General features: G+C 35.9%; 1 protein-coding gene and 2 non-coding genes across 3 annotated transcripts; 1 reads left to right on the top strand and 2 right to left on the bottom strand.

The window, feature by feature from the left end:
- Positions 1 to 5,993: 5,993 nt before the first annotated feature.
- On the bottom strand, positions 5,994 to 17,631 carry uqcrc1 (ubiquinol-cytochrome c reductase core protein 1). The gene is made up of 13 exons (XM_028447502.1): positions 17,491 to 17,631; positions 14,280 to 14,420; positions 13,301 to 13,387; positions 11,854 to 11,983; positions 11,540 to 11,738; positions 11,381 to 11,460; positions 9,999 to 10,114; positions 9,683 to 9,826; positions 8,507 to 8,667; positions 8,326 to 8,411; positions 8,096 to 8,184; positions 6,529 to 6,604; positions 5,994 to 6,445 (listed from the first exon to the last, which is right to left on the bottom strand). Exons 1-13 carry the CDS (start codon positions 17,551 to 17,553, stop codon positions 6,381 to 6,383), a joined length of 1,437 nt encoding a protein of 478 aa, XP_028303303.1. The 5' UTR covers positions 17,554 to 17,631; the 3' UTR covers positions 5,994 to 6,380.
- Positions 9,472 to 9,593, bottom strand: LOC114464142 (small nucleolar RNA SNORA26). Its single transcript, XR_003674166.1, has one exon. It is a non-coding gene; the product is annotated as a small nucleolar RNA SNORA26 (small nucleolar RNA).
- A 2,220-nt stretch (positions 17,632 to 19,851) lies between the features above and the next one.
- Positions 19,852 to 19,924, top strand: trnar-acg (transfer RNA arginine (anticodon ACG)). The gene has a single exon. It is a non-coding gene; the product is annotated as a tRNA-Arg (tRNA).
- The last annotated feature ends 2,022 nt before the right edge of the window (positions 19,925 to 21,946 follow it).

The following is a 21,946-nucleotide window of genomic DNA, read 5'->3' as shown; positions in this document are numbered from 1 at the left end:
TCAAGGACTATAACCAAATGATCTCCTCCTTTATTTGGCACGGTAAACCCGCTCGCATAAGAAAAGAATTCATGGAAAGACCAAAAAAAATGGGTGGGCTCTCGTTACCAAATCTACACTCATATTATTGGGCTGCAAACCTTAATGCTATTTCCCTGTGGCTAAAGGATTGGAATGGTAAGACCCCTGCTTGGCTCCTGATTGAAATGAACACCAGTAAGGCCCACTCTCTCCCTGCTCTGCTATGTGCATCCTTGCCTTCACTAGTGAATGTTATTGATGGAAATGTTATTGTAACTCAATCATTGCGCATTATAAGACAGTTTAGAAAATGGCTTCAAAACTTGGTATGACAAGGGTATACATAGTATTGAAGATCTTTATATCAATAACACTTTTGCTAGCTTTGAACAACTATCCAAGAAGTACAGTATGGACTTATGAATATCAACTTTTTCCGCTACCTACAAATCAGAGATTTTGCACGGCAAAATGTGAATTTTCCATCTACTCCCCCACTGTCTTGCTTAGATTCTCTGTTGAAGGTCAACACACTCAATAAGGGTAGGATTTCAATGATATATAAAGACATCATGGATGAATTTATTCCTCCGATAACTCATATCAGGGAGCAGTGGGAAACGGATTTTGGGGTCCCTCTGTCAGATGGAGAGTGGAACCCTCGCAGGGGTTCATTCATCCTCTATATGTGCATGACATGCTTTAATACAATTTAAGGTACTACATCGGCTACATTTTTCTAAGGCAAAACTTGCAAAAAATTTTCCTAATCTAAGCCCAACATGTGACAGGTGTACACAGGCTCCAGCAACTGCTTATCACGTGTTTTGGTCTTGCTCAAAACTTACACAGTTCTGGTCATCATTTTTTGACACTCTGTCCAAGTCTTATGGCTGCATGGTTGTGCCCTCTTCTACTGTGGGTATCTTTGGTGTGTTTTCGACTCCAACAGGTTTGCATTTTCCTCCATATTTTCAGAAGGTTATTGCATTTTCCTGTCTATTAGCAAGACGTTTAATACTATCCAGATGGAAGGATGTAACCCCGCCATCACACAATCAATAGATCAAAGATATGATGCACAATATCAAGCTTGAAAAAATCAGATGCACCGTTAACGGATCTGTTAATAGGTTTTATAAAACCTGGGACCCATTCTTGAACTATGTGCGGACTTTGTCTGGCCTGGAACCATAAGTTTTCAGCCCTTTGGGTGGTCTTTCAATACTTATGAATAGAATGCACGTGTCTGTTTTTTTTGTTTTTTTCTTTTTGTCTTTTTATTTATTTTTTGTATTTTATTTTCCTGCAATGTGTTGGTTTTCGTTTGTCTTTGATTTGATAGTCCATATTGTTGTACTTTTTTTCTGTATGTATAAGTGTGTTATAAAAAAACCTGTATAAATAAAGTGTTAAAAAAAAAAAAAAATTCCAAGAGTGCAGTATCTTATAACATATGGGACGCCGATTGTAAAGTTGCGCATGCTAAAATAAACAGCAACTTTTTTTGCAACATTTAGCAACAAACCACATTTAAAAAAACATATGTGATTTCTTTTTACGTTACTTTTGACCAGATTTACAGCGTTGACTTTTTTTCTTGTAAAATATGATGTCAATCTTAAATGGGAATCTTAAATCTAAATCTAAATGTTGAATATTAAACATAAATGTAAATCTTAAATCTAAATGTTAAATGTAAATGTTAAATCTAAATGTAATTGTTAAATCTAAATGATAAATGATAAATGTTAAATGTAAATGTTAAATGTAAATGTTAAATGTAAATGTTAAATGTAAATGTTAAATGTAAATCTAAACGTAAATGTAAAATGTAAATGTTAGATGTTAAATATTAAATATAAATGTAAATGTAAATGTTAAATCTAAAAGTTAAATCTAAATGTAATTGTTAAATCTAAATGATAAATCTTAATCTAATTGTTAAATCTAAATGTTAAATGTTAAATGTAAATCTTAAATGTTAAATGTAAATCTTAAATGTTAAATGTAAATCTTAAATGTTAAATCTAAATCTGAATGTCAAATTTAAATGTTAAATCTAAATCTGAATGTTAAATTTAAATGTTAAATCTATATTGTAAATGTTAAATCTAGATTTTAAATTATTAATCTAAATGTTAAATCTAGATCTTAAATTATTAATCTAAATGTTAAATCTACATATGTTTTTTTTAAACGTCATTTGTTGATCAATGTTGACAAAGTTGCTGTTTATTTTAGCATCCCATAATAACATGCACTAAAATCATTCAATAGACAGTTTTTAGTTCTTACTTTATGGCACCAGTGGGAAAAGCCGTGGCTGAGCTCAGGATGTGTCTGCGTATCTCACAGGTCTCCTTCCTCTTCCTCTTCTTCTTCTTCCTCAGGAGGAGAATTCAGTGCGTCTCACAGGCTGATGATGTTCAACTGGACCCGACAGACGACTTCTGCTGCTGCTGCTGCTTCATGGGTTCTTCCCTTCTGTGTATCTCTATATCTTACATCTCTACTGCCCAAGGCCCTCCCTTTTTAACTCGCCATATTCTCCTGGATTGTTTTCCTTCTAAAAATAACATGTAGACAATCGGAACAGTTTGCCTGCAATGAATCAAAAACAGTTTAATTTATAGAGAAAGCTTAGCTTATGCACACTCCAACTTAGAAAATAAGCATCAATTAGGTGAAGTCAGAAGTCCTAACGTTAATGAATATTATCATTATCCAGTCTATATGAAAATGTATCCTATGTATTTCTATTAATACTTCTGTAGTTTTCTGAAGGCATTCGTCTTGTTGAAAGAACAGGAGTTATAATAAAACACCATACTGTAAATCCCCAAAGACAAATTTCTAAAAGTGGTGCTTATGGATTCCAAGCAATGCAGTAACATTAAAATATATACACTAAAAAACACTAAATCTATAGTGTATTATCAAAAACACAGAATATCAAAGTAAAAACTGCACTAATTTAATTATATTATAAGCCAAACACTTCTACTACTGGAAATTGTGTCACTGACTTAATTTTACATTTGCTAAAGTTTCCATTATGTAAAACATTTTAACATTACGACAAACCTCACAGTATCAATTACATATTATGACTGTTGTATATGTAGAATACTTTTTAAATATTACCAGGTCAACTGTCAAATGTCGGGACGTGGCAGAAATTTGAAAGTGTTGAGACGTAGCTGAACATTTTCAAGGATTATATCTTAAACTTTCCTGCAATGTTCTGTGCAAATATGTCTATGATTTCCTTTTACCAATAGGTGGCGCTATGACTATGATATATATATAACAAACTCTTAATAACTTAGCACATCATCCAAGTGAACAGACTGCTAAGAGGAATATTTCAATCTATGAAATTTCGACTTTATTGTCAAGATTGTTTTATAACAAAACCAAATAAACATGTATGTTTAAAATAAAAATATGAATGTGTGACATACTTTAACAGTGCAGTGTTGGATGCAAGATGTATCTCTCTGTAAAAGCAAGGAATCTGTCTGTCTGGGATAATGATGTCATCACTGTAGAGATGTTATAATTTTGCAGAAGTCCCACAATGATGATGTCATCAGTACCAGCTGGGAGCAAATACAATTTTCAAGGGGGCGCTATTGAGTCATTTTCCAATTCTCTCAAAATATGAAATGTTTTGCAAGACCTAATATGCGTTCAAATTTTTGAACGTGTTTAGGCCCTCAAAAATGTGATCACCTTTCTGTAAGAATAATAATAAAAACGAGGTGCATTACAATAAGGTCCTACGCACCGTTGTGCTCGGGCCCTAATAAAAACAAAAATACATAAAATAAGTCATGACATACAAAACAACAAAAATACACAAAGACTACTAAAAAATAAATAAATAAATTACAGTAATTCATTCAGAATGACAACAAAAATACACAAAATGACTCCAAAAACACAGAATTACATAAATATATATAAAATTACAACAACAGAATGTGAAAGAACTCTAAACACACACACACACACACACAAAAACATCATCAAAGACACAAAATTAGAGAATATGTGGAGGACAACAACAATAAACACAAAAGACAACTGTAAAAATATACAAAGATGACAGAAAAATATACAAAACATTAAAAAAAAACCTTTGTTTCCTGTGTTAATGCTCAGGTTGGCCATTATTTTACATGCTGACATGAATGTTGATAACGTGGCCCTGGGATTCATTTCATTTAATTTTCTTGCACAGGAAAGGGAAACATGTTTTTAAACTTACGGTGCTAACTTTAAATTCAGCATTGATGGGATCATCGACCATGTAGAGCTTTTCTTCCTGAGAGGATTAAAGTGGCAGCACCTCCAGAAAACTTGTTTGTGTCAGTCTTGACACATTGGTCAGATTCACACAGTTAATGTCCACTACTCTGTCTTCCTTTAGGATTGTCCGTCATGTTTGGAATTTTTCCAACTTCATCAGCTGAATCTGGCAACACTGCCTGTGTGCAAACCAGGCATCACAGATCCTACCTTCTATCCTGAGTCACCCCCCACAGTCCAGCCCATCAAGGCACTTATGGTCATCTGACTAATGATAGGAATACTGGGAGTATATAGTATGATGTCAATAGCTCTCCCAGGCCTCTGGCACTGGGAGATAACAAATGTTCCCAGTTACCCACAAACGAACGGATGTCATGAAGTAACTCATAGCGTTACTGTCAGCAAAATGATGGTCCATTGTTCTATAAATCTGTGATAACCACATTTCTTTATTTATACGAATAATCCACTGTTATTTTTATTTGTACCCTTGTATACAGTCATCTTAAAGATGTAAATCCTTGTTTTAATCAGAAATAAAATGGGTTTAAATGGATCAAAAATGGTGGGAAAGTTGGTGAAATTGGATTTTAAAAACCACTGAAATTGGTTAAAAGTTGCACAGTAGTGGCCAAAAAGGGTTAAAAGTGCCAATATTGGCTTTAAAGTGGCAAACAATTAGTTTAAACTGCCAAAAATAAAAAATAAAAAAAATGGGCATGACAAATCGCGAATGTGGTTACACTGGCAAAAATACGCATTAAATATGGTGAAAAAAGGTTTAAAAGTGACAATAATGCATGAAGATATGCAACATTAGGTGGGAAAAGTGGTGGAAAGGGTTTGAAAGTGTTGAAAATGAGGGTATAGGGCACTGAAATTTGATGAAGTGGCAGGAATGGGATTAATGTAGCAAAAAAATGGCAAGAAAAAGTTGAAAATAGGTTGAGATATGGCAAGTTTGGTAGAGTTGCAAAAAATGGGTAAAAATAAGCAAAAATGGGCTCAAATTGTTCAGAAAATATTCTTAGTTTCACTCTGCAGGAGTGGTTGTAAACCAACGGAGGTAAGAAGCACTCAAGTTCAAAGTAGAATTTTTGGATCTTGTAAAAATGCTGTTTTCACCACTCAAGTACAACATTTAAATATAAAGCATCTGTTTTAATAAAGATAGGCTGCAAGTATATTCTTTATTTGGTTTAAAAACAATTGTCATGAATAAATGACATGTTTTACAAAAAGTATTTCTTATTTTTCACAAGGAACAATTACTGTTTTAACTTTGTCTTATGTCTGCATTTGCCAACGTAATACAGAGTACGCAGAATAATTCTGTATTTTAATTCCACTACAGAAACTAGATCTCTGCAATTATGGGATGGGGAAAAATATTGATATGGGTTAATGGCCAAATAACTGAATAAATATCAGCATAATCTGCCAAAAAAAAAAGTAATAAATAAAAAATATTGTGCATCCCAACTAAGTATATTTACAAAATAGTCAGTCATATACGTATGAGGCTGAACAATCATTGTCAGAGGTTTTCCACAGATTTTTTTTAACACATATTTATGACTATAAATAAAAGTATAGAAAATACCTTTAGAAAAACACTGTTCTGTAATGAAATGAAAAGACACACCTTGAAGTTTTTTTTTGGCTCTTTATTCTGTCGTAATTAGAGCTTCTGCTATGTACAATGAATGACCGAAACAAATGTTACAGAAATTATAAATATAATCTTGCTCCATACCCTTAAAATTCTGTGCCACTGACTCACCTCAAGTACATGTTTACATAGTATTTATTAACCCATCATCTGTGCCACTATATCACTACTACTTCCTTCTGTTACTCACTGATGTGCAGACTGGCTGCACGACTAGTGCATTAAGAACAGAAGTGAGCAGAAATGAACAAAGTGAAAGGAAGACAGGAAGGAGAAGATCGGATGTTGCCTGTGATGTCACAATAAAATAGTGACAAACTGGCATGAGAGAGGTGGTGTACGATTGAAGAAAAGCGTGTAGAGCGTTTTAGAACCGGAGCCAGTACATAGCACTGCGCACTCTGTTGTAGTCAGACAGCTGCTCAATGGGGCCTGATGGAGAAAAACAGACAGGAAGCATGTGTTTACATTGCTGTTTACAGAACAGGGTTTAATCTTTGAGCAGAGGAACTCACCGACAGCAGCCACAGCAGGACATTTATCATAGATGTATTTGGAGCAGATGTCACGCACAATCTTAGGAGTCACAGCCTGAAACGAAACAGGGAATAGACGAGTTAACATAGGCAAATGCGACCAAAGTCAGATGTTTTTGCCCATATGCGACGTGTATCCATCTGGTTAAGACAGTTTAAACACAAATCAGATTTTTTTTCAAATCTGACCCAGGCCACTTTTATATGTGCTACTAAATCCCAATCGTGATTTGTATTCCGTTCATATTCCAAACTGATAGAAAACATATTTAATGTGTGATATGAATGAGCACACAAAAAAACTTATTTTTCCTAAAAAAAAAAGTATTTTTCTATTCGAAATTTTTTTATTTTTTTAAACAAAATAATTTATTTGAAAAAATAATCTATTTTAAAAAAAAATCGTATTTTTGTATTTAACAAATGTTATTTTTGTATAAATTTTTTTTATTTTTGTAAAAAATCTTTTTTTCTTAAAAACTGTTTTTGTAAAAAAAAAAAAATATATCGTATTTAAAAAAAGAAACATTTTTCTTTTTTAATTTTCTTTATTTATCTAAAACAAAAAAATGTTTTTGTATTAAATTTTTTTTAAGTTTTAAAAAAATCTTATTTTTCAAAAAATATTTTGTTTTTCTTAAAAACATATCGTATTTTTCTTTTTTAATTTTTTCTAAAATAAAATACTGTTTTCTTTTTTTTTAACTAACGCATTTAAATACCCCCAGCCTGTGAGCCAGATAGCAAAATAATAGGTGACATGTAAGAGGTAGCAGCGCACCTTTGGATGAGAGATCATCCATGCTCAGCAGAGCTCAGAGGGAGAGAGGAAAGGCGTTTTGAGACAGAAAATGGTACTACGTACGAGAGCTGACGTTCCCAGCAGCGCACACTAAACCAGAGCATGTGTGGAACTCATGGATAATGTGGTGATGGTGAGATAGAACAATAAAAAAAAAACGATGAACGCAGTGACACTCTGCATGTCCGGGAGGAGGAAGAAGTTGCGTGTGTGCAGGCTGACGGGAAAAAACTTGGAGGAACGCCAAAATACAGTAAAAAATCCATTCAACTGTGACATAAATAGCACAATAATAATAATTTTGCCATCAAAAGCTCTGTTAGTGTTTTTTTCTGTTTTTGTTTTTTATAAGGAAACAATGTTCAGATGTTAAGAGCTGTCACTAAAGCAAAAAAATAGCTTATAAGTCACTGACAGGGGTTTTTTTTTTAAGAAAAAGGCTTTTTTCTCAGCTTTTCGATCTGAAACTGAAGATTTGTGTAAAACTTGCTCTATTCAACGGCTGATTACAAAAGAACGAATCGAGCCAGAAAAACTTTTTTAATGAAAGTAGAGGCTTCAATCTTTCAGAATCTGGTGTCAGATTTCAGATAGTCATAGTAGAAAATATTCTGGTACTGAGGGGGGTAGAAAATCTGAAAATGGCTGGCACTGAAAGAGTTAAGACCCACTGTGTAAACGTAGATATAGACTAAGCAGAAAAGGCTTTAAAGGACGCTGCATCACTCTGTTGTGGTATCTTACATCAATACGAGCGTCCCACTCTGCCAGAGGAATACGTCGCCCATAGTTCAGGATGTGTCTACCAATATCATCACAAACTGGAGTCGTTCCTTTAAAACACAGAAACATTTACTAGTTAGTTACAGTGGTTTGGTTTGATGTGTACCTTCCCATTGCATTCAATTGGAAAGTGTGTCCAAACTTTTTAGTGGGAGTGTTGGTGCGTTAAACCATTGATAAACCTCACTCACCATTCAGCTGTCCAACCAGGGCAGCCTTCAGCGCGTTCTTGCCTCTGGCTACGTCGCTCTCTGTCACGGTGGTGCACAGATTCATCCTGTAGTAAAGAAAAGTATTTACCAGACTCTAAAAACAAGCAACAATTTCCCAGAAAGTTTATTCTTCACCCATTGTTCTCCAACCATTACTGACCAAGCATTCTGGGACCAGTGCATCATGTCGTCAATATTGTTCCTATCCGTGACAAAGTGAATTCCCAGCAAGCCAGTGTCGCTGTACGCGGAGTGGAAGGCCTGGAAGCTGTGGCACAGGTTTTCCTCTACGGATAATCGAGCCAGACGGCTGCTCAGGTGCTACAAGAGGACGTCAAAGTAGAGTTAAACTGGAAAAGACATCAAACACTTAGTAACTAAAACCAAAAGAACTGGAAAAAAACAAGAGTTGATGACCATGTGTGGTTACATTTAGGAGATGCTAAACGTCCATGTCAGGGGTTTTCAATTTATGGTAAACATTATCACAAAAAGGAGAAGAAGAAAGGGAGAAAGTGTCTGTGACAGCCTGTATCCAGGCCTGAGCAGAGACATTTACAGGTTCTCCTAGGGCTGGGCGATATGGGCCAAAATCACAATATTTTTCCTCAAAATGGCGATATGATATAAATCTCAATATTTTTAACTTAGAAAAGATCTTACCAGAAAGACTATTCTGGTTTGAAATTGCTGATGTAAAATACCACACATGCACATTTATTAACAATCAGCTGCACAACATGTGCCACTTTGGACTTTTTCTCCTCTAAAGGACAGCACGTGTGAGTGAGTTCTGTAGCATAGCTTGTTTAAAAGTTGGTCTGGGTTAGGACGCACTCAGTAATCAATCTAACTGTGCTTTTAATGCTGCACTGAGAAGTAGCAAAAGCAATGACTCCTAAACTGAGTCTCTTAATACAAAATAAACTATAAAATTATTCTATTTTCTATATCACCGAAACAGAAACCTTGAAATATCTTGGATCTCGATATATTGCCAAGGCCTGGGTTCTCCCCAAAAATGTTCAAAATATAAAGATGTTTAAAAACAATGTAGGACTATTCATATTGAAATCTCTGGGCGGTCACTCTCCCACATTTTGAAAAATGTGGCTTGGTTTGTTACAGTGTTACTCCCAACAGGTCCAGAGTCAGGGGGTGAGACCCCTGACCCAGGTTTACAGAGAGGATAGTGATCTGCCCCCCAATAATGGCCACTAAAGACACCGTCAATCTCAAGTGGGCAAAGCTTAGAGGGGTTTCTGTCTGAATGCATTCAAACATCGTTCAATTCTGCGTTAACTCTCCACAGACAACATGAGGTAATCTTTCCTACCTTTCCTCCTCCGTAGGTGAGGTCGTAGCTGCCAATGATTGCGTTGGCCACCATCAGAGGAATGATGTCGGGACTAGCAGCGCTAGCACCCTCCACAGCGATAGCAATGTGTGCCAGGGGCAAGGCGTCGTCACGCATGCGGATCTGGACGAAGAAAAGAAAACAAACAAAACGCACTGATGGCTCAGATAAAAGTAAACACATTTAATGGTCATCTAATCTTAATCTAATCTGGATTATTTTTAAGATTTTTGAAATGTTATAATGTAATTATAATGTTATGTAATAATAACCAGCTCGAGGAGCTAAGTCTTACCTCACTGCCAGTAAACCTGCATGGTGAAAGCACTGGGACGGCGTCACCCTCATATTCAAAGGACAGCCCACTCAAGTGATCTGTGGCCAAACCGACCAACTCCTCGTGGTTCACACCTTTTAAATCAAACAAACAAAATTAACAAATTAAGGGTTTAAGAAAAAATTAATTCTGAGGTATATCGTGATATTTCACCGCGCGTTTATCGTATTGATCCCCAGAACAAAAACATTTTTTGATCATGTTTTTTTTAATAGTAAACCACCATTTAATTGCACTTACATATGCACAGCACATAAACACCCCGTTGCTAGGTGTCAGAATCAGAATTACTTTTTTTATCTCACGGGAAAATGACTTCACACAGAGGATCGTTAAATATTACAAATGAAAAAAATAAACACCAAACAAAGAAAAAAAGAAATAGAAAAGAAAACATACATAATTAGGTAAAAAAACTGCTAAGGAAAAAAAGGTTTAAATAAAGTGCACACATTACAGTAGAAACAAATAAAATAATAATACAAATATAATACAAAAATATACTTGTACAAGAATGAAGACCTTGTTCAACCTCAAGATGGCGCCGATGTATGTGGCCTGCATCTCCCTCTGCCCCCGTGTTAGTGATTTTACTCCCTACAGGTGAATGACTGTCAGACACTTTTGGATCTTCAATTTTCTGCCGTTAATTTAAGGCAAAAAGGGCAAAAAACCGTGCTCCTTTGCCCATTTTTAAATCTCTTTTAAACACATTTGTTTGCTGTGGCTTTTTACACCGTGTGAATCTATGTCATTTTAACATATTGTCTTTTTATGTTCAATGTTGTATTTCATGTTTATTTTTTGTGTCATTGAACAGCACTTTGGTCAAACTTTGTTTGTGTTTAAACGTGCTTTATAAATAAATTGGAAATGGAATTGTTAAACTAACTCCTTAATGCATTTTACCTTGGAAATTAATTGCACTTTATTTTCATTAATCATACCGGGCACTTTCATAGATGTGGTTACTTTTTTTTTTTTTTAAAGAATTTAATAACTTAACAAAATCCAAATCTTAAGCAAAAAGCAAAAACATTTAATTTGACAGTTTGATAATAAACATTCCACTTATTTTTTTTTGATAATTTTACTTGAATTACAGTTAGTTAGCATTTATCTGTTCTCGCAAGTTTAACTAAATGAAATAAATTGTATTTCATACCATTTTGTGCTTGTAAAGGTGAAATTTGTACTTGTCGACATCGCAATGTATATCGTATTGGGATGAATCATATTGTGACATGCAAATCGTGACGCGTATCAACAGATTCATGGCAATGTACACCCCTATAACAAATATCTTGACAATAAGTAAATATTAGACAGAAGTGCTTTACCTCCAGCAGCAGCGAGCACCATGCGAGGGGCTTTATAATGACTGTTGATGTAATCCACCAAGTCATGACGAGTCAGATTCCTAACCAAGGTTGAGTGCAGGGATTAGATAAACCTCTCAATGTATACACGTGTTTCAGTGACTGTTGTGTTCCTCATACCTGGCACTGCTGGAGGGGCCCAGCACGCTGTGTCCCAGAGGAGTGCCCTGGTAAGCAGTGGCATGCAGCAGGTCCAGGCAGACTTCCTGCAGATTGCTTTCCACCTCCTCCAGCTCACGTAGCACCACGCCCCTCTGCTGCTCGATGTCGGCTTCGTTCAGGGAGCAGCTCTGCACCACCTCTGACAGCAGCTCCACAGCTGGGGAGACATAATTAAACAACTCTGACAGTTCAAAACGTAGCAAATTGTATTGGATGGAAGCGTCAGACACAAATGAACCCAGAGGTCCAATAAAAATGTAAAGTAACAGCACCTTTGGGCAGGTCTTTGGATAGGGCCTTAATGTAGTATGCCGTGTGCTCCCGGGACGTGTAGGCACTCAGGTGAGCGCCCATAGACTCTACCTGCTGTTCCAGGGCGCTTTGAGGGTGTTTCTTTGTTCCCTGCAGGATGAGTGCACAGATAATATGAAAACGACTTATAGCCTCACTGATGTAAAGAGACACTTAGGAAAATGTATATCTCGATATACTTTTATCAAAATCGTGACATACGACATAAATCTCGTTATTTTTAACTAAAAAAAAAAATCTTACCCAACAGATAATTCTGGGTTCAATTTGCTGAGGCAAAATGTCACACATGCACATTTATTAACAAACAGCTGCACAACATGTGCCACTTTTGACATCTTTTCCTCACAGGCAGTGGTTCTCAATATTGGGGCCAGGACCCCATTTGGGGTGAACCCATTTTTGCTTGTTTTTATTCTTTTTCTGCAACTACACCAAACTTGCCATATTTTAACCTATTTTCATCACTTTTTCTTGCCATATTTTTGCTCCTTTTAATGCATTTTTGCTACATTTCTGCCCTTCTCCATCAATTATTATTATCTCTCTCTCTTTTTTTTTTTTTTTTACATTTTTTCCACTTTCAAGACATTTTTGATACTTACAAACTCTTTCCACCACTTTTCCCACCTAATGTTGCATATGTTGGCCCACTGTCACTTTTAACCTGTTTTCATGCTTATTTTAGACTATTTAAGCACATTCACAATTTACCATGCCCATTATTTGTCATTTCAAACTAATTGTTCCAATATTGATCTTTTTTTTTTTTTTTTAAATCCCATTTCACCAGCTTTTCTGCCATTTTTTGTCACTTTCAAATGGATTTATTGCTGATTAAAAGAAAGATTTACATCATTAAGATGCCTATACTGTACACTAGGGTGCAAATAATACCAACCTTCCAGTAAACAGTGGATATTATTCAGATGAATAAATAAATGTGGTTATCACAGATTCATAGAACAATGGACCATCATTTTGCTGACTTTATGGATGGACCCCAAAAAGCTCTCCCTTTTATTCCCCCTTATAGATGGCCCTGTCTCCGCATGACTGTTCTTCAATGTTAATGTCTGTGTTCAACCACCTTCAGGTACAGTGGAGGTCCCTGGTCTCTGGCACCTTTATTTTGAGGATCGCGGGCTGAAAAGGTTGAGAACCACTGCTCTAAAGAACAGCACGTATTTAGGAGATGTCTGTGTTAGGACGTACTCAGCGATCCATCTAACTGTGTTTTTCAAGTTATTCTGAGAAGTAGCAAAAGCAGTAACTCCTAAAACCAGTATTTTAATACAAATGAAACTATAAAATAAATATATAATGTTATAAGATATATTGTAATTTTCTATATGGTCAAAATAGAAATCTTGATATATTGCCCAGGCCTGGTAACACTGGTTCTACCTTGAAAGCCATGTGCTCCAAGAAGAAGCCTGCACCGTTGTTCTTCTCCCTCTCATAGCGACTACCAACACTGATCCAGAGTCCAACCTGCAAACAAAGTGAAAAACAAGTCAAAATTAAATAATAATGCTGGCCACGCCAACACTATATTAGTTAAATCATAATGTAATTATTGTGGTTGAATATTTGATCTTTTTTTTAATTATTGTGTCTGTGTCAATAAATTAACTGCTGAAGCTGCTTTGTAAACATGTTCTTGTATCAAAGTCTACAGCAGGGCCGTCAAACTCATTTTGGTCCAGGGGCCAAATATGGACCAGTTTCATCTCAAGTGGTCCACAGATTTAAGATGGTAAAACAAGCAATTTGAACATTAATATGCCCTTATTTGCAGTTCCAGGTACAAATGATACAATACGTATGTAAGGCACGACAATAACTAATCAATACGTGACAGATATCAGTGAACGTCAACATTTGACCAATAAATCTTAATAATTTTGTGGAAAATTTTGAAGAAAATTCCAGGACTTTAAAAAAATTGAAAGATCTTTCAACCATTTGAGATAACAAAAAATACTGCCACGGTGTGATGTGAGCATGGGGAAACTGTTAGCTTTGCAAATTTTGTGGACATTGATTGAATTTGCATATGTACAACTGATTTAGAAGGTAAAACAATGATTAAAAAGTGTTTACTATCATTTTTCCTTTTTAATTGCTACAGTTTTACAGCTAAATGTTTTTATGGGCACCCAACCAAATGATATTGCACTTTTATTTAGAATGCAATATCTTAATTTTAAAAGTTAATGCACAATACTTCAGGGCTTATTTTTGCTAAAGCAGGCAACAATGTAATTAATTGAGGAAATCAGGCCATTAAATAGATCAAAAACTTTATTCGTTCCTCAGCACTGTAAACAAAATGTCCCTCATGAAATCAATAAAGTGCATTTAAAATCAGATTTTCTCTTACAGTGCATGTAGCCTGTCCAGTCTCTTCAGAAGCAATCCTCAAACCATTGTCAAGGGCCGTGAGGCGGGTTTCAGGGGCTCCCAGTAAACTTTGGGCATAGCTGACGGAGGCCTGGCCGCGCCTCAGAGACAGCAGGATGGGCTGAAGGGTAAAAAACAACACAAGAACTACATCACAGTAACAAACTTTCTATTCACACGGAATAACTTTAAAGAAAACTGGAAAAACAAAACAAGTGATTCCTTCTGAGCAACTTTTTACAACTAGACAATAAAAGGGACTTTAATGGTTTATTTTGGGGATGCAGTGAAATGAAAATTCTTGGCCGAAAGCTGAAACACCGAAATAAATGATAATGCAAATTATTAGTCCCATTGCATTTATTGTTCTGAATTTGTGCTAACCTCAGTAAAATTAAAACATTGCAATTGTATTCATTAATATTAATGCTTCAAATAATATATCAATTAAAATATGAAAATATTTAGCACTGGCATCCCAACAATGCACAATATAAAACAAAATAAAATGTTTCACTTGACACCACTCATACATTAAATAATAATGTGCATGCGTCATTATTTACAACATCCCGTTTAAGTGAGAAAAGTGTTTCGGTGGCCGGAATTTCTGTTCATCACTAGTTTATTTTTCCTGATACATTTTTTTTAACCTTTTCTAAACATGTATTCTTTTTATCTAGTTTGTGAATTTTCAATTTTTCCAAGAGACATTACCAAATTTACAGTTTTATATACCTTACATTGTGAGAAGAGGCTGTTTCTACTGTTACTTACAACAGATCTGTGCATGTGATCTGCCCAAATGGACTCAGATTATCATTATTAAAAATTTTGTTTCTGGTTAGTTTTTTTTCTTCACACTAACTTCCAAGTTAAATTCCTTGTGCTGTTTTAAACTGTACTTGGCTAATAAAACGTTAAAACCTTTCTGATTCTGATTAGTGAACACTGACCTGTTATTTTTATTTTTTTAATACCATAAACCAAATAAAAGACTCTCAGGATGAAATTAATTGTTGCATCAAACCAGGAAACCCCAGCCTGCTAGCTACACGTCATTAAGGGAAAATTAGGACTCCACAGTGGACGTGTGCAGTGTGGGACGTTTTCCTTTGTTTTAAAAGTAAAATCAAACTGACTATTAACAAATAAGCAAAAAACAAAAACTACTTTCTCCCCTCTATAATGCTACATTACTTTACAATAATAAACAAGGTTTTCCAAGTACTAAAGAATAAGGTTAACCTTGCCAAACATTGAACAGCACTTTATATATATCTCCGATATCAGCCAGAAAACGAATATCAGATTTTATCGAACTGCATCTAAAATCTCCGAAAAGTTATTGTCGTTTTTGTCCCCGCCCTCAGTTGTTTCCACCATATACTGACAGTAAAAAATAAATGAAGTGAACTTGAATTGTTGACTATTGTTCTCTGTTTGAGTAACATCACACGATCAAGCCTTTTCTAACATTCCACACTCCAAAATAAGTAATAAAAGTATGTATGATTCATGCTGATATCGCATCGGATCGGCCAACACTAAAGGTTGCAATATTGGTATCGTATCGGAAATGAAAAAGTTGTATCGGGACATCCCTAAACCTGATCACCTGTTTATGTAAAAAAATATTGTGAAAATGTGTAATTATGTCCCAAAACAGACATGTGATTGTATATGCTCTGGCTTTATTAAAAATCACTTTTCTGTGATTATGGAAAATTTTGGCCCTAAATATGTTGAATGTAAAGCTGGGCGATATGGACCAAAATTCAGATGTTGATGATTTTTCTCAAATTGGCGATATACGATATAAATCTTGATCATTTTAATTCAAATTAGGCCTGACAAGAAAGACAATTTAGGGTTTCATTTGATGATGCTAAATGCCACACAAACACATTTATTTAACAAACAGCTGCACAATAATGTTACATTTTTGGCTTTTGCTTTTTCTCCTCTAAGAGACAGCATGTGTGAGTGAGTTTAGTGTGGATGTTTAGGGAAAGGCAGGAACAAAATAAGCTATGAAAACTATATATATATATATATATATATATCGATATTGTAATTTTCTATATCGCCAAAACAGAAAACTCCATATTTCTTAAATCTCGATATAGCGCCCAGCCCTAGTTGAATGCAAAGATTTCAAGAGAATTAAAAAAAACCTCTGAGTTTCCATCAAAATAAAAGCAGCCAACAAAACCAGTGTTATGGAGTAATGTATAAAACAGCTGCTTCAAAACATTTTATGTAAGCAGTAATAGGAGGGATTTTATTTGATTTTTTGAATTATTTTTTTGTTTCAGAAACATTATTCATTGAAGCTTGTTTGATTAGTTTTGTACATTATTTAATAAATATTAAAGTCTGTGTTCCAAAGTAAAGTTAGTCATTTTTAAGGAAGATAGGTAACAATTAACTACAGCAATGTGTTCAGCTTTACTTGCTGTGTCATGTAATGTGATCATTTTCATGACCACCGCCAGTTAAACTATTGTTAGAAATGTGATCATACAACACAAAAAGTGCATAAAACGTTTACAGGATACAAAAAATGTACTTCCTTAATGTTATGGTCATAAGTTGTATAAACACAACACCTAGAATTGTTTTAAAAGTCAAAATTGTGGGGGAGAGTTTCGTGTTTCAGTTGTTTATCAGCCACAGAAGTCAGAAATAATTTGTCAGTACACATCTATATAGATGAATCATTATTATTTCTTACACACCACTAATAATGCAATATTATTTCTTAATGTTTATCTCTTCAGACTGACCCTGACTGTGTGATTACCTGTCAGTGATCCACAGTATTAATAATGCTACTATGCTAGCTAAGAAGCTTTGAGGGCGACTGAGGACGATCCATAAATGTCGGCGCCTTTTGACCTTGTAACGAACATAAACCGCAAAAACATGACTTTAGCCTCCACACAACAAACCTAAAATAAAGTAGTAGTAAGTGATGTTATAAAAGAAAGCTTTCCTAGTCAGTTGACCTTCAGTCACTGTGAGCTAGCCGATGCTAAACCTCTGCTCTGACTATTTTACTCGTTAGCCTAACATTTAGCAAAGCACCCTTCCTTTAAGCTTCTGTTAACCAAATAAACAGTAAACGTGTTTAACATTATTACTGTCTCACAAAAATAACATGGTGAACATTTGTGTCGTCAACTCACGCTGCGGGATTTAACGAGGGAACGACCCACGGTGCTACCGACTCGGCACACGGACGCCGCCATTTCTCCCTAAAGTTACAGAAAGCCGAATGAACTCGGCTTTAGTCGGGTCCGCTCGGACGGCTTCTTCTTCGCTTCCCTAGTGTCTGTTGGCGCCCCCTATAGTACGTGGGTGGAGTTTAATTACATTTTAAAAACTCTTTTTTTTAATACTATAGGCATATACAGCAGCATGACTGTAAATTATTTGCGAAAAGCTGAAATAAATAAAAGACGATAAGGAGCAAAATAATCAAATGTAAAAGGCTATAAAGTTTTACATTCTACTTCCGGTATTCATATACCAGCGAACGATTAAAAGTTAACAAGGATGAACTACACAGTCCTGAAAGTTTTCAACCACAGTAAAATGTCCATCGTAACGAAAAAACTACGAATCATTTACATAAACTCATAACATACCATTAAAGTTAATCTTAGGTTTGTCACTAGAAATGTTGTCAAAAAAATTCTAAAGCCACAACCATGATAGGTTGTTCAGGCCGCTCGTTATTTCCCACACACGCATCTTCCTGGCAACCATATTCAGAATTACTTAATCTAGGTAAAAAAGGCCACCATTCCCCATAAAGGTAATTGGAGGATGCAAGCATAGATCCCACTACCTCACGCACACTAAGCAAACACCCTACCATTTGCACCAAGGCCATGACCTGTTAGACCTCAAAGGAGTCAGATATTTTTAAGCTACCATCAGCCCGTCTAAAAAAGTGGGGTTCCATCTGTTTGACAAAGAAATAAAAAAGACTGAATAGGCATTTCAGCAGTTGCTTTGTTGTAGTAAATGAGCAGATAATGTTTAATTAACAGTAAATATTTGGATACACTATGTACACACGCTGACTTAGAATTAACATGTTATTCCTAACACAGCTAAGTTTTTAATTAGCAAACTTGTTAAAAGAAAAAGGAGGAGCTAGATGCTAACCTCAAATAAATATAAAAAAGTACTGAATTATCTACACACATTTGCCCTATCAGGGGGAAATGAATGAATAAACGATTGACTGACTGACTGACTGACTGACTGACTGACTGACTGAATGAATGAATGAATGATACACAAATCTACAAATAAGTGGAACACAGTTTAAGAACACAGTAAATAAATAATACACGCTTCCGTTTGTAACATTACGTTAATTGATGAATTAAGCTACCACTGGAAAATAAATCTTAACACTTTGCCGTGACTTAAAGCACTATAAACAACGAGTTTGTGCGAAAACAACCCCAGAAAAACAGGTAGAGTGGGGGGTTGGGCCAGGTAAAAGCGTCGTAATTACGAGCTGACTGACTGACTGACTGACTGACTGAATGAATGTTTGATACACAAATCTACAAATAAATGGAACACAGTTTAAGACAGTTGTAAAAGTAACAGAACTAAAGTAGGCGCGCTAAGTTACAGTAGTAACAGTAACCGCGTACCAAAAAAAAAAAAAATTACACACTTCCGTTTGTAACATTACGTTCATTGATAAATTAAGCTACCATCGGAAAATAAATCTTGACACTTTGCCGTGACTTGAAGCACTATAAACAACGAGTTTAAGTGCCGAAACAACCCCAGAAAAACAGGTAGTGGGGGGTTGGGCCAGGTAAAAGCGTCGTAATTACGAGCGTGAATATAATAAAATGGCCAATTCATTTTTTAAAAAGTGTTTTAAAAACACAAATTACTTAGTTCATTGCACTTACCTTGTAAAAATCGATATAATATTGAGCGATGCTGTGATACAGTGATATCTCCGGTAATTGTCCAAGTCCGCTGGCTAAGAATGATAGAGGTCCTCTGATTGGTCAATTCTTGGTTGCTGTGGGGCGGGACTTCGGGAAGCGCCGCGAGATGCGATTGGTGATTGGTGGACGGGCTCAATTCTTGGTTAATTCTTGGTCACAAGTCGAGAGCTGATTGGCCCTCACTACCAAGAATTACCAAGAATTGCCTCGACCTACAGCCGGTTGGAATCCCCCTAATTCTTGGTCACAAGTCGAGAGCTGATTGGCCCTCACTACCAAGAATTGCCTCGACCTACAGCCGGTCGGAATCCCCCCTATGCTCCGATATTTTTACGTTATGTTTTTGGTGTCTGGAGTCACCATGTGTGTCTACAAAATGTACAGGATGAGAGTTTAAAAAAAGTCTTCCACTACCGCTCTCACTCATCTGTTCTTGTGCTTGTGTTGTCTTGGGTTTTGTTGTAGAGCCAGCTCTGCAGCGCTGCTACACACACACACACACACACACATCCCCCAACCCCAGTAATTTTGTCCGATGTGGGAACCGAGTCATACATGGGGCCAGTGGCGCAATGGATAACGCGTCTGACTACGGATCAGAAGATTCTAGGTTCGACTCCTGGCTGGCTCGTTGTTTTTTTTTTAGTAAGTAATTTGTTTTTTTCTTTATATATTTTTACATCAGACTCCAGCAACTTTTTCTGTATTTCAGCAGAAATCACCATACAGGTCTAATAATGAAGGTGAAAACTCACCAACTCGACAATTGTTAAAGTTACATCTCCATTCAAGGGAAAACAAAGCTAACACAAGTAGCTTAGCTACGACCGGAAGTACTACAAAGCAAAACAGGAAGTTGACTACAAATCTAGCAGTCATGAAAAACAGGAAGTGGAATGTCTTCAGAACTGTCAACAACTCCAAAATAATACAGGACTCAAGCATAAAACCAAAGGGCTTACTTGGACACCTTAACGTAAGCAGTCTCATATCAAAAAATTAACAAATCCAACATCTGTTAATAAACTGAAATTTGGATTTTCTATGTTTCTCTGAAACCTGGCTTTATGCAAATTCACCTGCTGCAGCCATTACCATACCAGGTTATCAAACTTACAGAAGAGATAGGGTGAAATCTAAAGGAGGCTCTGTCAAGGTGTACATATAAAACAGCATTCGCTGTGAGAAAATAGACTTGTCAAATAGTGATTTGGAATGTATTGGATTAAAAATTATTGTATCTCCACAAATGTGTTTTAGCCTGGTAGTAATTTATCGCCATCAGTAAAATATTTTGCGTTTCTACTGCTAAAGAGCAAGAATAAACCAGAATACCTAACAAAAAGCAGGACCGTTTCAAAGACACAATAAACAGGTTTAATTGGAGTCATTTGCTTGCAGAGAAAGACTTACACGAGGGAAGTACCGTGCTCTCAAGTAAACTGCAATATTTCATTAAGGAGTTTACTCATAAATTTAGAAATAGAAACTCCAAGAATAGTCTTCCATGGATTAATGCTGAAAACCTGAAAGTGATGAAAGAATGTCCATCCATCCATCCATCCATCTTCAAACCCGCTAATTCCCATTTATCAGGGTCGCGGGGGTCTGCCGGGGCCAATTTCCGGCTCTCATTGGGCACTGGGCGGGGGTACACCCTGGACAGGGCGCCAGTCCATCGCAGGGCGAATGAAAGAATGTGACCTTGCAAAAAAAAAAAAAGGCAGATAAATCAAAACTATGTCACAATAAACACCATTTTACAATGCTGAGGAACAAAGTTACACCTATGTTGAGAAAGTCTAGGGATTCCTTTTTTCTGAGCATAATAAGCAAAGCAGGGGGCGATTTGAAGTTGATTTTGGATCAATTAAAAAAACTGATGGGACAGGAACACAAAGAAAGAAAACCTGTTGAACTTTTATTTGATGGAAAACGTATCTTTGATCCAGCTGTTGTTGCTACAGCATTTAACAACTATTTTGTTGACTGTTGCTTCTATTGCACTGTTTTTTACAGATAGACACAAATACAGTGGTTACGGAAAGTATTCAGACTCCTTTAAATTATTCACTCTTTGTTTCATTGCAGCCATTTGCTAAAATCAAAAAAGTTCATTTTATTTCTCATTAATGTACACTCAGCACCCCATCTTGACAGAAAAAAACAGAACTGTAGAAGTTATTAAAGTTATTAAAAAAGAAAAACTGAAATATCACATGGTCATAAGTATTCAGACCCTTTGCTGTGACACTCATATTTAACTCACATGCTCGCCATTTCTTCTGATAAGTTCCTTCATTCGAGTTCAGCTGTGTTTAATTAAACTGATTGGACTTGATTAGGAAAGGCACACACCTGTCTATATAAGACCTTACAGCGCATGTCAGAGCAAATGAGAATCATGAGGTCAAAGGAATTGCCCAAGGAACTCAGAGACAGAATTGTGGCAAGGCACAGATCTGTCCAAGGTTACAAAAGAATTTCTTCAGCACTCAAGGTTCCTAAGAGGACAGTGGCCTACATAATCCTTAAATGGTCTTCCGAGACCTGTCTGTCCAGCCAAACTGAGCAATCGTGAAAGAAGAGCCTTGGTGAGAGAGGTAAATAAGAACCCAAAGATCACTGTGGCTGAGCTCCAGAAATGCAGTAG

This window comes from Gouania willdenowi, chromosome 5 (genome assembly GCF_900634775.1).
Source record: "Gouania willdenowi chromosome 5, fGouWil2.1, whole genome shotgun sequence".
NCBI classification, from domain to species: domain Eukaryota; kingdom Metazoa; phylum Chordata; class Actinopteri; order Blenniiformes; family Gobiesocidae; genus Gouania; species Gouania willdenowi.
This window is presented reverse-complemented; position numbering and strand designations above follow the sequence as displayed.

Excerpts from the sequence above, each read along its gene's own strand:
- uqcrc1 (XM_028447502.1), bottom strand. The coding sequence starts at position 17,553 with ATGGCGGCGTCCGTGTGCCGAGTCGGTAGCACCGTGGGTCGTTCCCTC. Across the intron at positions 13,388-14,279 it reads CTGGACAGGCTACATGCACT|GTTGGACTCTGGATCAGTGT; the intron begins GTAAGAGAAAAT and ends CTTTGTTTGCAG. Across the intron at positions 8,185-8,325 it reads CCTGGTTGGACAGCTGAATG|GAACGACTCCAGTTTGTGAT; the intron begins GTGAGTGAGGTT and ends TGTGTTTTAAAG.